General features: G+C 38.8%; 1 protein-coding gene across 1 annotated transcript in view; it reads right to left on the reverse strand.

The window, feature by feature from the left end:
* COL13A1 (collagen type XIII alpha 1 chain) overlaps positions 1 to 16,143 on the reverse strand; it is a 397,057-nt gene that overhangs the window by 22,480 nt on the left and 358,434 nt on the right. The window contains exons 33-36 of the mRNA XM_073560029.1: positions 14,374 to 14,454; positions 10,397 to 10,432; positions 8,113 to 8,166; positions 2,315 to 2,368 (exon numbers count right to left, since the gene is read on the reverse strand). Coding sequence (XP_073416130.1) covers positions 2,315 to 2,368; positions 8,113 to 8,166; positions 10,397 to 10,432; positions 14,374 to 14,454 — 225 coding nt within the window. The remainder of the gene's footprint in view (positions 1 to 2,314; positions 2,369 to 8,112; positions 8,167 to 10,396; positions 10,433 to 14,373; positions 14,455 to 16,143) is intronic.

Below are 16,143 nucleotides of genomic sequence, written 5' to 3' on the forward strand. Positions count from 1 at the left end.
TTTAGGGTCACAAATGTTTGGTTATCCCGCAAATAAAAATATATAAATATACAAACTATAAACTACAGTGCTGTCGGACAATACAGAAGGGTAATAAACCTTAGAACCCAAATATTTAAGAAAGTAAAAGTGAAGTTTTTCTTTTTCTTAGGAAAATATCAATGTGTGCAGAATAATAATTCAACTACGGTAAGTGAAAAACACATCTCAGTTGTTTATTTGCATCTGATAAAGTGAGAATAATAACCCAAAAAACTCAAAATGTACAAAACTACATTTCTAAAAAAAAAAATCAATGATCAGTATATTTTCTATAACAGCCATAAGCCTTTCATGAAACCATGAAGTCTTTCAGTTTCTAAATTTATTGACGATCAACTTTTTGGGTAACAACAACCACAGCTTCCCAGACACTGTTCAGAGAGGAGACTGTTTTCTTTCACCATAAATCTCCCATTTAAAGAAGGGCACATAAGTTCTCAATATTGTATAGGTCAGATGAAGAAGGGACCATGTCAGTATAAAATCTTTATTGCCTTTACTGGCAGCCAAGCAGTGGAGTTCTTGGATGCATGCAATGGAGCATTGTTCTGCATAAAAATCATGGTTTTCTTGAAAGATACAGACTTTTTCCTGTACCACTGCTTGAAAAAAGTGCCTTCTAAAAACAGACAGTAGGTTTGGCAGTCCATCTTGAGTCCATCTTCAACCCGAAAAGCTTCAACTAACTTATTTTTAATACTACCACCCCATAGAAGTTCTCTACCTCCACCTTGTTGGTATCAGAGTGGTAGTGGGAGTATGTGTCCATTACTGTTCCAACCACGGGGCCATCCATCTGGTTTGTCAAGAATCACTCTTATCTCATCAATCCATAAAACCTTTAAAGAATCTGTCCTGATACATTTATTGGCCCTGTCTTGATGTTTCCCCTTTTGTGTCTTGTTTGGTTGTAGTCTGGTTTCAGCTTTCTTTACCTTCGCTATGTCTCTGAGCACTGAAGGATAATGGATTCCTGGGAGCTTCACATTTGATTCTTCTCAAATCTTCGACAATTAATGTTTGTCTTTTTTTCTTTTTGCGACCTTATTGAGTACTTGCGACAAAACTTTTGAAAGTTCTGTGATTGCGCCCCAATTTTTGAGCAATTTTAAGAGTGCTGCATTCCTCTTAAGGACTTACACACAAGGTCAAAATTGTTGGTACTCCTCGTTTCATGACATAAAAACTCACAATGGTCACAGAAATAACTTGAATGACAAAATTAATAATAAATCAAAATTCTATGAAAATGAACAAATGAAAGTCAGACATCGCTTTTCAACCATGCTTCCACAGAATTAAAAAAAAGATAAAACTCATGAAATAGGCCTGGACAGAAATGATGGCACCTCTGAACTCTTTCCTTCGCTTCCTCTGGTCCATGTTGAGTGTGATACACATCATGTCACCAAACAGCACAGTGAGTATCTGTAGTCCTCTATACAGGCCCACTCACTGATTGCAAGATTGTAGACACCTGTGATGCTAATTAGTGGAGACACCTTGATTTAACATGTCCCTTTTGTCACATTATTTTCAGGGGTACCTTCATTTCTGTCCAGGCCTATTTCATGAGTTTTATTTTTTTTAAAAACTCTGTGGATGCATGATTGAAAATCAATGTCTGACTTTCATTTGTTCATTTTCATAGATTTTTGATGTATTATTACTTTTGTCAGATTCAAGTTATTTCTGTGACCATTGTGGGTTTTTCTGTCACTAAACGAGGGGTACCAACAATTTTGACCACGTGTGTATAAAAATATTTTACTATTCAGAGTCAGTTATTTTTCTTTTAGGTCGATTTTGCCAAAGGACAACAAGCTGCCTAATAAATCTGCACTCCTTGATAAAGGTTGTTGTATCCTTAGGCCTTACTCTCCCTCATTCCACAATTACACATCACCTGATCTGCTTCATCCAATCAGAATTCAAGTTTATACAGTTTGGAGTTGAAAAATCTGCATAATATGGTCAAAGTACTCACTTGTCTAATATTTGTTCACACAATGTATGCTGTTCTACTTACAAATTTGAAAATTGAATCTGTGGGATATCACTTATATGGACTAAGCTATAGTTCTGTATGTTATGTTGAAACTAGTTTTCCATTGACGACCTACCCTTAGATAGAGAATAATCTGATCTGACCCAGTACTTCACCAAGTAGCTGACACTAGGCTGCTTAAGACCAGTTTCATATGCTGTGGACAAAAATGGGGCCAAAAAACATATAATCCACACATATATATAATCCTACTAGTATACGTACAGGTGGCCCCACTGGTCCAGTTGGTCCTACAACACCAGGATCTCCTTTATTACCCTGTAAAACCAATTTATGAAATATATCATTATCAATATAATATATAATCAGAAAATCATATAAATACACATCGCTTCTTATTTCTTTATACAGGTTAAAACTCTTCTAGAACATTTGCATCTCTGTGCTTTGATGAGATCAGTTATTTAGGTTAACCATATAGGTTTCATGTTGCCACTGCATTGCAGAAGGCCGATGCGAACGGAGAAATTCCACCCATTTTCAAAATAAGTGTCTATGTTAAAAAAAATGAGATGATCACCATTGTGACTGATGTATTTTGCATAGAAAATGTTTTGTTGGATCTGTCACTTATTGAGGTGGTGAGTAGGATTTCTCCACATGTAGCGGGTTTTTCTGATGCTGGACAGTGGTGCCATGGGAGCAAATTGTGTTACGCTAAACAAATTATCTCTTCATCAATTCCAGGAAGGATCAGCCAGCAGCAGCAGTCTATGCATTACACAGGGATCCGAGTTGTGCAACAACTCTATAGGTTAGTGGCCTGACTCAGCCACCTACATCCTTCCTCTTTAATGTTTTGTGTTTTTCCCATGTACTTAGATGGTAGCATCTAAACAAATCAAATCGGTTGCTTCAAAGTATGATTTAACAATTCACTGCAATAGACAGTAGAGCCTTTATCAGCACACCAAAATATTGCAAATCAGGCTCCAATTATGTATTTTGTTTTCCCTACTTGCAGATTTGAAAAAGTGCAATTCTAGAGTAAAGCAATTGACCTTTTCAGAGGCATTAGAGTAAGTACATATGCAGCAAAGGTTAACACAACTCACAACACATCTTGAGATGTCCTCACAAAAGGTTATCTCAATTAAAGAGGACCTTTCAGCATTTTTTAATGTTGAACTGGACACACATTTAACAGTTGCTGAAATGCAGAATAAAGCATTTATTTTATTTTGCCTCTCTGTTGCCAGTATATTAGCAATCAAAGTATTTGGCACCTAATAAGTTAATTCTTGCTCAATTCAAATAGGTGTTGTCACAGGGTTAGCGCGACAGTGTTGAGTCAAAAGACCGCAGCATCTGATTGCTCCTACTCTGGCACTGAGAAGAAGCACTTCTCCTTCATTTTAAATGTGTTTATTCCTTCTGGCAGAACAGTTGGAAATCCCTGTGCTCACAGCTGTGCTCGGTTAGCCACTCCTTTCCCCTTTATAATCTGGGCTCTGTTACAAATCCTTGTCAGAGCTAGCCTTTGCTACATGACTAACAGAGGGAGAGGAGTTCATATGAGGAGAGTTGGAGGAGTTATCAGTGACTGTTGCTTGGTTTGTATGTGTGGTAATTCCCTATCCTCCTCTATCGTGGTTTATACCCCTACTTCCATGCCCCGGTGCATTCCTCTGTATATGTGAGTGAATATTTTGAATGCCTGTAAACACTTGTTTGTGTTGCCTTGTTTGTTGGGTTGCTGTACTATGGTGCACAGTAGCACCCCTTTTCCTTGGGTGGGGAAGAGAAAATCCAAATAGCTAACTCAGGAGATAAGGCAAGGGTGGAGGCCCTGGCATCTTCACCTTCAGATGTATCCCGGGGAATAGGGTGAGCTAGGGTTCCCCCTAGTGTTAGGGACAGGGAAGGAGCCCTTGGTCTAAGGTCACCTGACAGCTGTGTCGTGACAGGTATTATCACATAGTTTTCACTGAGTGCTTGTACTTCTTCCCCCTATATGATGTTGACGAATCATAAGCAAGCAGCAACACTTAGAGGAAAGAACGACATGCCCTCACCATAGCTTGGGGTAGGCAATGCCTGTGTGAGGCATATAATGGCAGACAACTCTGCTCTCACTGCAGAGTGGTTACAAGTTGCTAGGAGTACTAAAAATTATGTTACAAATTATGTTGGGAATGTGTTTTTTTTTCCTGAGTGTTGCTGCCTGGTAAATGATTGGTCAACGCCATAGAGGAGGAAGAAGTACACGCTTCCAGTGAAAACTCTGATATCACCCACTTAGACTTTACAATAATTATCTTATTACGTGCCTGATACTTTGATTGCTAACATCCCTGCAACAGAGAGGCTAAACTAAAAAAAAAGTTTTATTCCATTCTGTAGCCAGTGTTACATTGTGTGTCTAGTTACACATGAACACTTCACATTGCACATGCTGAGTTAAGGTGAGCTTTTCTAGATCTGTAATAATCGTATTAATTATCGCATGCTGTAGTTACTAACACAAACTAAACCACGAAATATGGGAGTTACACAAAAATGGTTTATATGGAAATAGGCAATTTAATCTGTCACCATATAACAGACATAGACCACTGATATACAGTGATTTCAGTTCCAATGATGTATGAACGGTTTTATATTCAGTTTATGGTGCTGATTGCTTATAACGTCTTTGCTTTTTCCAGATTGGCTTTAGTTTCTAAGATATTTAATAGTTAATGAAATAATTACAGTAGAATTCTGGCTTCAAAAAGTCACTTTTATTGCATTGTAAGAGTACAAAACTGAAATCCAGAATAATTATATGGGATATTTCATTACCTTAGGCTAGTTTCACACTTGCTTTTTTTTGCAGCGCGTTTTTCCCGCAAAAAAACGCATTAAAAAAACGCATACAAAAGCATACAACTGCTGCGTTTTTTTCAAGCATTTTTATGAGCATGCATGAAAAAAACGCAGCGTTTTTATGCGTTTGTAAGCGTTTTTAGTGCGTTTTTACCGCATTTGCGTTTTTTTCCAACATTAGGTGGCCCCTCACACTAACCCAAACCAAGACTTTACTAACCCTAACCCTGACCCTGACCCTAACCCTAACTCTAACCCTAACCCTAACCCTAACTAACCCTAACCCTAACTAACCCTAACCCTAACCCTAACCCTGACCCTAACCCTTAACCAAACCATACTTAACCCTAACCCAAACCCTAAACCCTAACTAACCCTAACCCTGACCCTGACCCTAACCCTAACCCTAACCCTAACCCTAACTAACCCTAACCCTAACCCTAACCCTGACCCTAACCCTAACCCTAACTAACCCTAAGCCTGACCCTAACCCTAACCCTAACCCTAACCCTAACTAACCCTAACCCTAACCCTAACCCTGACCCTAACCCTGACCCTAACCCTTAACCAAACCATACTTAACCATAACCCTGACCCTAACCCTAACCCTAACCCTAACCCTGACCCTAACCCTTAACCAAACCATACTTAACCCTAACCCTGACCCTAACCCTAACCCTAACCCTAACCCTGACCCTAACCCTTAACCAAACCATACTTAACCCTAACCCTGACCCTAACCCCAACCCTAACCCTGACCCTGACCCTAACCCTAACCCTAAACCCCTTTAACTAACCCTAACTCTAACCCAAACCCCTAAATTCCATGGTTAAAAAAAAAAACGCTTGTGCAAAATAACGCATACATAAGCATGCCAATGCGCACATATGCGCACCCATAGGCTATAATGGCCATTTTTAGCGCAAAACGTGCGCATATGTGCACATGCGCTTTTTTGCAGGGCCAAAAAATGCAACATGCTGCGTCTGGAAAATACCAACGCATACCCCAAAAAAACGCAGCGCATGAAAATCGCATACATGCGCATGGCAGCGTGCAGGTATGCGCACCCATGTTAAATATAGGGGAAAAAACGCATGCGCAGGTTAGCGTTTTTTTCCAGCGCTAAAAAACGCAAATGTGAAACCAGCCTAAGACACTGTTAAAGAGTCAAAAGAGCAAAAGCTAATGCATTTGCTATCACACACAAGTTGGGTTGGGGGAATGAATTATTTTCATGGATGAATCAACTTAAAAACTAGAACCGATTCAGCAAACGTAATGGGATTTTTGAATTTAGCACCCTGAAATTACCCTAAGGCTATGTGCGCACGTTGCGGATTTTTTGCAGATCCGCAGTTTTTTCTGCTCGGAAATGCTATAAATCCGCAATGGATTATTAAAGCAATATTAATCAATGATGTTCCTGAATTGCTGTGCACATGCTGTGGAAATTTCCATTCTTTTTTGCAGCGTTTTATTTTCCGCAGCATGTCAATTCTTTTTGCGGATGTGCAGCATTTCTGCACCCATTGACTTCCACTGAGTCAGTCAAATCCGCAGCAAAACCTCAATTGTAACAAGGTTTGCTGATTTGCTGTGGAGTTGCATGCCAAAAACGCTGCAGAAAGGAAATGATGTCAGAAGGAAGAGTGTGTGGGCGGAGACTATGTGTGAGCGGAGAATGTGTGTGGGGCTGACTGTGTCTGTCTGCGTGTGTGTGCTGGTGTCTGTGTGTGTGTACCCAGGCATCGTCTGATGGGACTACTACTCCCATCCGGCTGTGTCTGCTGCCACATATTACAGTGACAGCATGAGCCGATGATGGCAGTATGGTATGTATGGTAAATTAAGATTCAATAAAGGAGTCTGTGTGATTATTTCAAATAAAGGACTTTATTCTGGCTGTGTCTTTATTTACCATATAACTATAGGATTAGTAATGGATAAGTGTGTTATAGATGCTTCTCCATTACTAACCTGTGGGCTTGATGTCACCTGACAATACAAAGGTGACATCAACCCCATAAATATGAACCCTACTTGCCACCGCTACAAGGCATGTGGGAACAGCGAGGCTAAGTGCCAGAATTGATGCATCTATAAGATGCGTCATTTCTAGGGTTGCTGAGAGCTGTTGTTTTTAGCCTGGGTGGTGCCAATAGCCATGGCCCCTTCCCAGGCTATTAATATCAGCCCAAAGCTGTCTGCGTAGCCTTTGCTGGTTCAATTTTATAGGGGGGCCCTATGTTCATTTTTTTCTGGGGTTCACCTGTAAAATAGCCAGTAAACAGCTGTGAGCTGATAATAATAGCCTGGGAACCTTTATGGCTATTGGCTTCATCCCAGAACATTAACATCTGCTGTCAGCCATTGGCTTTCCCTTTGCTGGTTATGAAAATTATGCTGGAGCCCAAACAATTTATTTTTTTAATTTTCTGAAAAATAAACAAATATTGCATTTCACGCAGATTTCTGACAGTTGCTTTTTTGTTACTGCATATGTAAGCTAATTATGTTAATGCTACTACATAGGCTGGTGAGTGTGTGTGTCTTTATTTAATATTAATGAGGTTGGCTGAAGAGGTTGAACAAGAAAATGACATCACAATTCTTTTTTTTCATATATATCTTTATTTAGCTCTATGGATCTACAACAGCGCATGAAAATCCACATCAAAAACGCATTAAATCCGCATAAGAAACAAATGGAATTTACACTGCTTTTTTCTGCCAAGAGATGAAGAATCTGCGCAGAAATTTCCCCAAGCAAATCTGCAACATGCGTACATAGCCTTAGTCCATTCAACAAACCTTGGCACCTGAAAAAATTTTTTGTGGTCCTGTGTAATGTATAGAAAAGAGTGCTGAAAATCCGGATTCAAACACTGTAATTATTATGTAAACTCACTCTCCTGCAGCAAGCCCACAAATGGCACATTTTCTGTATGCTAAAATAGCCTAGAGAGGTCGACTGTACTGTTTTTCTGAACTATGGAGTCCAGAGGATGCATTAAAATACTGGTTATGGAGCCCTTGGCTTGTAGACTTATAGCAGGGAAGTAAAAGTGAATTCAGAGCTATCTTCAAACTAGGGAGAATTTTTTTTAAGATCATTCCCAATACTTTGCTTAGTACACACTTCAGATTCCTCTGGTTTGTAGTTATTAACCTAAAAATATGATTATTTTACCCTCTCTCCTTTTGGTCCTGCTGGTCCTGGAACACCAATTGGTCCGGGGGTCCCCTATTACATAAAGATAAATGACTTGTTATCGTGTTGACAATATTTAAGTCTTAGTAGTTGGGAAACAAGCGAATAGAAGCAAGGTCCATTGGGCAGGCAATTGAGTTATCGTTGGCTAGTTACAATTTTCAGCAGTGAGTCCAAGAGACTTTTTAACATCTTAGAGAAAAAACTAGACAAGACCGGAACATCTATCCTAATATAAGCAATGATATTTAGCTCCAAATACTAAAAAAATGTCATCCCAACTCAAAGCTGAAATCAGTAACTGGATAGATATATTTGGTTTAGTCACATATTTAAGCTCTGTAATTGATACATATTGAAACGGATTATTAAAAAAGGAAAGGCACTTGCATCATTTCAAGAAGGTAGCTTAGCATGCAATTTGAAAATCACCATGCTGCAGAAATGGATGCATTTTATAGATCAAAAGGTGAGGCCTCATAGTTTGCTTTTGTACATCCTACAATGATTCCCCTCATACTAAAAACACGTGCGCTGGTAACCAATCCATGGTCAGCTCGTCAGTATGTAATTATTTATTGTCATACTGTTCTTAATTTCAACACAACAGTCTTCTCATATCCTCAACACACCGGAACCTTACGTAATACAGCAACAGTTTCACCACATTAGAAATATTAATCATGAAATTTCAGACAGCTTGGCTGAATCATTAAAAAAACACTGAATTGTTTGCCGTGAACACGGCACAGAGTCAATTTTGTAAAATCAAAATTTGTGGGCTAGGAACCCTAAAAAACAAATTTATTCTATTGTTGTTGCTAATGGGTTTACAAGGTAGATGATGTAACTTTATTGCCTTTATGTGCTTCAGATTTCCCATCGGAAATTTAGATTTTCTTCTGTTTGCAAAATTCAAACTGAGATAAAAAATAGCTAATGAAAAAGATTAATCATTGCATGGAACCATAGCCACTAAAAGAAGGCCTAATTTAGAAGCTAACATTTCAATCCCTTAGGTAGGATGTATTGACTGGGATATGCATTTCTGTCTTAATTTATGTCACTTTATGGCATAAATTGCCCAACAGATCCAGATCCATGTCCCTTCAGCTGAATTCTGACTAATTTTTAGAAAAGTTGGTGGAGCTAGCTTATAAACGGCCTAAGGCACAGTTTTTACATTTTGTACATCTAAATCTTAAGTTCATGGTGATGCTGTTTTACAACCGTGCTTTTAAATTAAATACATTTTAGTAAATGTCTATTATATGATTGTTTATGTGTGACTTAAAATGCTAAGTTAATGCATATCATCTATAATGATGTATTTAAATATTTTATGTTATTGGAAAATCTGAGTGCAAAACGAGTTGACCCATTATACATACTGTGGTGGACAGGTACTTTTGGTGCTGGTTACCAAGTGAAAAATATCAGCAAGTAGCTGGGAAATATCCAAAAGCAATTCCAAGCAGTTGGACACTAGTCCACTAGTCCACTAGACACTTGGTCACTAGTAGACATTAGGTTTCTGCCAGACTCTGATAAATGTAGAAGGAATTCTCAAGAACAATTTATAGTCAGGTTTAAATTTGAAAAAAAATTCTTCTCCAGCACAACAGACGCATCTTAGATTGTACTTTTGGTTATCAATATCATTTTGTCTGGCAAAACAGAATCAAATGGTTGTACTAAGTTTGGAAGTTATCCCCTATCTAAATGTTAGACTGCTGGAGGTCCCACCGATGGGATCCCCACTGATCACGAGAACTGAGGCTTTGAAAAGAGAGGTGGTTGATCATACGCACCTCCACGACATAAATTCTTAATGGGAGTGATGAAGACCAGCCGAACATTGCACTTGGATATCTCTCTCCGGATGGCCCATTAAGAATGAATGGAGAGGAGGTACACATGATTGACCACAGCTCCATTCCTTTTGGGTTCTTCAGATTTCCGGTTCTCAGAAACAATTGGGGTCCCATCAGTTATGCTCCCAGCAATCAGGAAGTTACCCATTAGCCTAAAGATACAAATTTGGTACAAATCCTTAAAATGCAGTGTTCTATAGAATTTATTTAAGGAAACAACTTAAAACCTATCATAAAAATGCAATGTAAATAAGATTGAGTTTTAATGCTGCTTGTAGGTTGGGGGGAGCCATATGATAGTGAAGAGGCTGCAGTTAAGAGCAGATGGGGCAAGGCAAGGTATAAGGAGAGGTAGGTAGGAAAGTTAGTTCAATGGAGTTAGGACTCACCGGTGGACCAATTCTGCCGTCTAAACCTGAAGCACCCTGGACAGCAGGGCAGAATGTGAATGCACATGGAATGGACAGGAGAATGGATGGGGGGACAATGAGGGAGGGGAAAGTGAGTGAAGCAGCAACTAAAAACATACATACACTTATATTCCCTTACAATCAAGGACAACAAAGGATTCAAGTTAAAATTGATGTGTGTAGTTACAGCACATAGACATTAGGTATGGTCACATTTTCAATAAATAGACAAGGACAAGTATGGATATCTAAGTATTGAGGGATAGGATGTTTTCAAGGTCTTTAGGCTTGAGCTGTGTGAAATGTAGATTACTTTGTATTTTTTTTGTTATTGTAAAACTTTGGGTAAATGTCATGCATAATAAGATAGACCCGTTACCGTAATTTACCTTACTAGACTAGACTATAAATCCTTAAAAAGGTTGTGCAAGACTAAAGAATTGATGACTAGCAGTATTCGGCACTAAACAATGTACGGGTGGTCTGCTATGTTTTGCTCTGTGCATTGCTTACATCCGACCACTGCGTAGCAGATTTCAGCAGATCAATGGTAACAGGAGTCAGTCCCCCACTTATATCATATTGATGACCAATCCTACAGAAAGGATGCGATTTTTTTAGTACCGCATGACCCCTTTCACATTAAATGCAATAAAAAAAGTCTCACACTCCTGAACTGTAAAAGAGAAGTTGCTAAAATGACAGCCTCTTCTCGGACATCATTCAGTGCTCAGTAGCTATTGCCGAGGAAGATCCACACAGACTTTCTGCGTTGCCCACTCGCTAACTTGACTCAACCTGTAATATTTGTAGTGCAATAAGCTCTCTGTTTCATCGTATTCCCTCCTGCATTTGTATCTGAAAAGAGCTGTTAATGTAAACAGCAGTATGAGTGGCAGGGCAGGAAGTGATGTTACAGAAGGGGGCTTCGATTTGGCAACATTCATTCATTTTGGTATTACCTGTAGTGTTAAGGACTTATAATGCCAAAATTTCTTTTGAAACAAGATTGTTGGGATCATAGAATCAAAGAATGTTAGAGGAGACATCAAGGCTCATCATATCCAACCCCCGGCTCAATGCTGGATTCACTAAACCTTCTCAGACATGTCTATTTGAAGACTTCCATTGAAGGCGAACTGACCACCTCTAGTGGCAGCCTGTTCCACTCATTGTTCACCATCACTGTCAAAAAGTTTTTTGTAATATCTAATCTGAATCTTCTCCCTTTCAGTTTCATTCCTTTGCTTCTCGTTTTTCCATGAGTAAATGAGAATAAGGATGATCCCTCTACACTGTGACAGTCCTTCAGATATTTGTAGACAGTTATTAAGTCTCCTCTTTGGCAAATTTGATATTGTACTTAAGAGAAATTTCTCTTTGCTAGATTCGAACTCATGATCGCGTGGTTACCGGCCAGGTGCTTTAACCCACTACAGCTTCAAACATAGCTATCATAGTTCAATGTGCGTTATGGCTCTAATCAGAATAGAAGCTTTTGTTCGGAATCTATAATTCTAAAGCGTAAATAGAAATATAGTTTCTAAAATGTGAAAACCATTAAAATAAAGGAGAACTTAAATAAGAGAGACAAAATGACACGCATAATACTACACAGCACTTATTTCTAAGTAAATGAAAAAGTAGCTAAACCGCAATAAAATACACTTTCCAGATGTTATCAGTACAGTGTCCTAAAGATAAATGTAAAACATCTGCTGAATCTTAGAAACACATCAGAGGATTTTATCTGTCAGGATTGGGATTATGGGGCAGACCATAAATTGCAATGTGAGTCTATTACTACTACTCAGCTCTTCTGAGAAAGGTCTGTAGAATCTAACATTAGCTGAAGAGCTTTAATAGCCCCATTCTAAAAAATCAAAATGGACCCACATTCCACTTCCTTCACCCATCAAGATTTTTTACACAAAATGATGCCTAAAAATGATGAATGTATGTCATGTAAATTTGATGAATTTCGCACACAGCAAAATTAAATTCTGCTGTTTCCATGAGTGCAATTATAGGGAATCTGTAGATTTTTGCTATAACATCTGAGGGCAGCATGATGTAGAGGCAAAGGCCCATATTCAAGCAATATGTCACCAGGCTGCATGATGTGGTAGTGATAAAATCACAGTTTTCTCTGCTGTAAATCTACCAGTTCTTTAAATGCTGATTTCAGAATAACCCCGCCCACACCACTGATTGTCATCAGTGGAGGGGGGCGGGGTTATACAGAACTCATTAATATAGAGTATAAAACCTGCAAAAACTCTGTAATATTTAGATGCACTTTTGCTTTTACTTATTTAGCTACAGCAGGGTTTTTGCTAATTTTGTCTTTTGCAGGTTTTGTGTTTTATGGCCAATGTTAACATGCATTTATATGTTGCATGTGTATCAACTCAAACCAAGCTCAATGTTTGTGTTTTTTTGTTAATATAGAGGATTACATGGCAGCATGTTTACTAGTCCTCTAGTGATAATACCCTGATGATAAAACAGTGATTTGATCAAAACTTCAACAAGCTGCTCAGTGAATGACAGAAGCCAGGAATTAGGATTGCTTTCTCTACTTCATGCTGCTCTCATATGAGACAGCAAAAACCTGGCGATACAGTAGATTCCCTTTAAACAATTATAATATATTTCAGGGGTCTATGTCTCTAACCGCATCACAACTGACCAGAAATCGGAATAAAGAAGGTAAGCGCCTCATCTAAATGCTGCCATAAGTCTCTCCTTTCCTGATTTACAGTAATATAAGGTGGTGTTTGGGGTATTGGTGCAATATTACACTAACACCTGGACTTGTTTTTAGAAGAAATCAAGCATGCTTTTCTAATCCTATTTAACCCCTTTAAGTCCTAGAATGGATATTTTTTAGGCTCTTTTTTTAATTTGACAAAGATCTCACTTTTAGGCTACTTTCTAGTATTTTTGGAAGCCATTATTAAAAGAAAATCCAATAATTGTATTATTTAGTTAACAAGAGCATGTGGGTGACATGCCAGACAACCAGAATGTGAAGTTAGGGGGTTAAATCACTTTTTCTGCACGAGAACATGCTTATCATTAGCATAACCCATTGTCACACTCAAATATTACAATTAGCTGAAGCAATCAAAAACCACAAAAATAATCAAGCACAATAGCATCTGCACAATTCCGGAAAAAAATGTTTAATTTTTTACTGTGATATAAAATCAAATATGTTCATATTTTATAGACCCCCCAATCCCTGAAAAGAGCATTCCAACGTAATCACAATATGTAAAGTCAATGGTTTCTTTATTTAGTTCACTGTTAAAGGGAACCTGACATCTGATACATGCTGTCCAAACCATTGGCGGAATGTGTCAGCCACAGACTGTATTATCCCAACCATGAGTGTTTGTCTCTGAAACGCTGAGGCGTTTCAGAGACAAACGTACTTTTAACAGCTGCCGGGTGACCAAACTGCCCAGCACACTAGTTGCACAGGTGGGCCTCTGCCCACATTTGCATATGGGCAGAGATTTACCAGCCACTGTCAGCAGGCAGGAAGAAGCCGCCGGGGGCCTGCCTGTATGACTAGTCACCCATGCAGCTCAGTCCCAGGCGGCTATTAAAACTATAACTATTTATGATGACTTGAGGCACAGAAGGTACCTGATAACCTGCATCTGCAGTCTCTTATGCCGTGAATTCAGTACTGGTATCAATGCATAGCTGTCACATTTATAATGTGTGGAAAAGATAGGTGTCCGATCCTACAGGATCTTTAATAGTGAAATATCTTGTTTTTGGGGAAACACAGGGTGAATAACAAACAAATTTAATAATTTTATAATCTATATTATTTCTCGAGGATGTATTGATGGAAAGCTTTTCAATGGCTGCTCACATTGTGTCTATGCTCTATATTGTTGATGAAAAATCTACATAGCGTGCGTGTCATATATACTTACTGGCAAACCCAAAGGTCCTTTGTCTCCTTTATCTCCCTGGCTGCCCTTCTCCCCTTTCACACCATTCTCTCCTACTTCACCCTGCAGATAACAAAATATCAAAAAATGGAATTGCATGATAACAAGTAGCGAGGGTTCATGGATACAGTCAGTACAAACAATAGGAACCGTAATCTGGCAAGACGTAAAGAAAATAATCTAATGAGCTATAGGTCAAGGCAGCTGTGTAAGGAGGTCTAAAGAGGACCTGTCACCTGCCATAAATATGTATAATATCTACGGTGCTGTTGTTCTCATAAGGCCACGTTCACACGTTCAGTATTTGGTCAGTATTTCAAATCAGTATTTGTAAGCTAAAACCAGTAGTGAGTGATAAATCCAGAAGTGGTGACGTGTTTCTATTCTACTTTTCCTCTGATTGTTCCGCTACTGATTTTGGCTCACAAATACTGATGTAAAATTCTGACCATATACTGAAAGTCTGAACGTGGCCTAAATCTGACATTGTTTTTCATTTGTTTCTGAGATATGCCCCCCTCTTCTCTGTATATAAATCTAGCCTTTTTAGCCAAGGATCCGTGATCCTTAACTCTTCTCTAATTAATCTTCTTCCCAATCATGTCCAGTTGGCTGACAAGACTAGATTTAAACACATGGATGGAAGAAGCTATATCTTATGAATGGAAAGGCATGGAAACAAAGAATCAATAATGTCAGGTTCAGAAAAACAGGAATTGCACCAAGTATAAAAAATAGTACATAGTTATGGCAAATGTGACATTGTTTACTATTATACCTGGTACCATATTACAATTCATATTTCAGAATCTATCCTAGTGACTCTCAGGGCAGACTAGGTCAGTTTTACAGAAATTCTAATTAAAAAGGGAATTAGTTTGTCAGCCTATTTAGGCAAAAAATGGAGTGACCTGATTGCTGGAAGAAATTATCTGAATTTATAAATATACCTTCCCAAGTAGTAGAAGTGAAGATGATGGCAATCACCACATCATGGAAAACCTTCTTTATTATTTCACAGCAAGGAATAAAAATCAGGTGGGGGAGAGTACAGGCAAACAACAGCAGGCTATGTCTGTAGAGGTGTCCGTAAACACAACACAGATGTATTCTGCTGAAGGTTTGCCTGTACTATCCCCACCTGAAATAATAAAGATTTTCCATGATGTGGTGTCATCATCTTCACTTCTACTGCTTGGGACTTTCAGTGATTTTTTCGTATAATGACAGAACACCACAGATTATTACGGTAGTTAGCTGAGTGTGTGGATGATATATCAACGTGCATTTTTGGGAGGAAGATGGCATTGTCAAGTTCCGGTGGTGAAAAGATTGCAGTCAGAGACGTCGGGACCAGGACCATGACTGAGGGTGCATGGCATTAACATCATGTGCCTCCGTTGCTTGTAAGCTGAAGTCAGCTGCCGGTTTCTGAAGAGAACGCAGCGGGGGACCGGAGGGAATGTGAGTATAATCATTTTTTTCTATGAATTAAACAACAGCGGCAAAATGAAGGACATATACCAGGATGGGCAACATATATACCAGGAAGGGGAACATATATACCAGGATGGGGCCAGGATAAAGGACATATATACCAGGATGTGGAACAGATATACCAAGATGGGGCCAGGATAAGGGACATACATACCAGGATGTTAAACACATATACAAAGATGGGGGACAGATATACCAGGATGGGAACATATATACCAAGATGGAGGTCCTATATAACAGGATGGGGCCCAGGAT

Source organism: Dendrobates tinctorius, unplaced genomic scaffold (assembly GCF_039654945.1).
Source record: "Dendrobates tinctorius isolate UK_male_01 unplaced genomic scaffold, ASM3965494v1 ptg000292l, whole genome shotgun sequence".
Taxonomy (NCBI): Eukaryota; Metazoa; Chordata; class Amphibia; order Anura; family Dendrobatidae; genus Dendrobates; species Dendrobates tinctorius.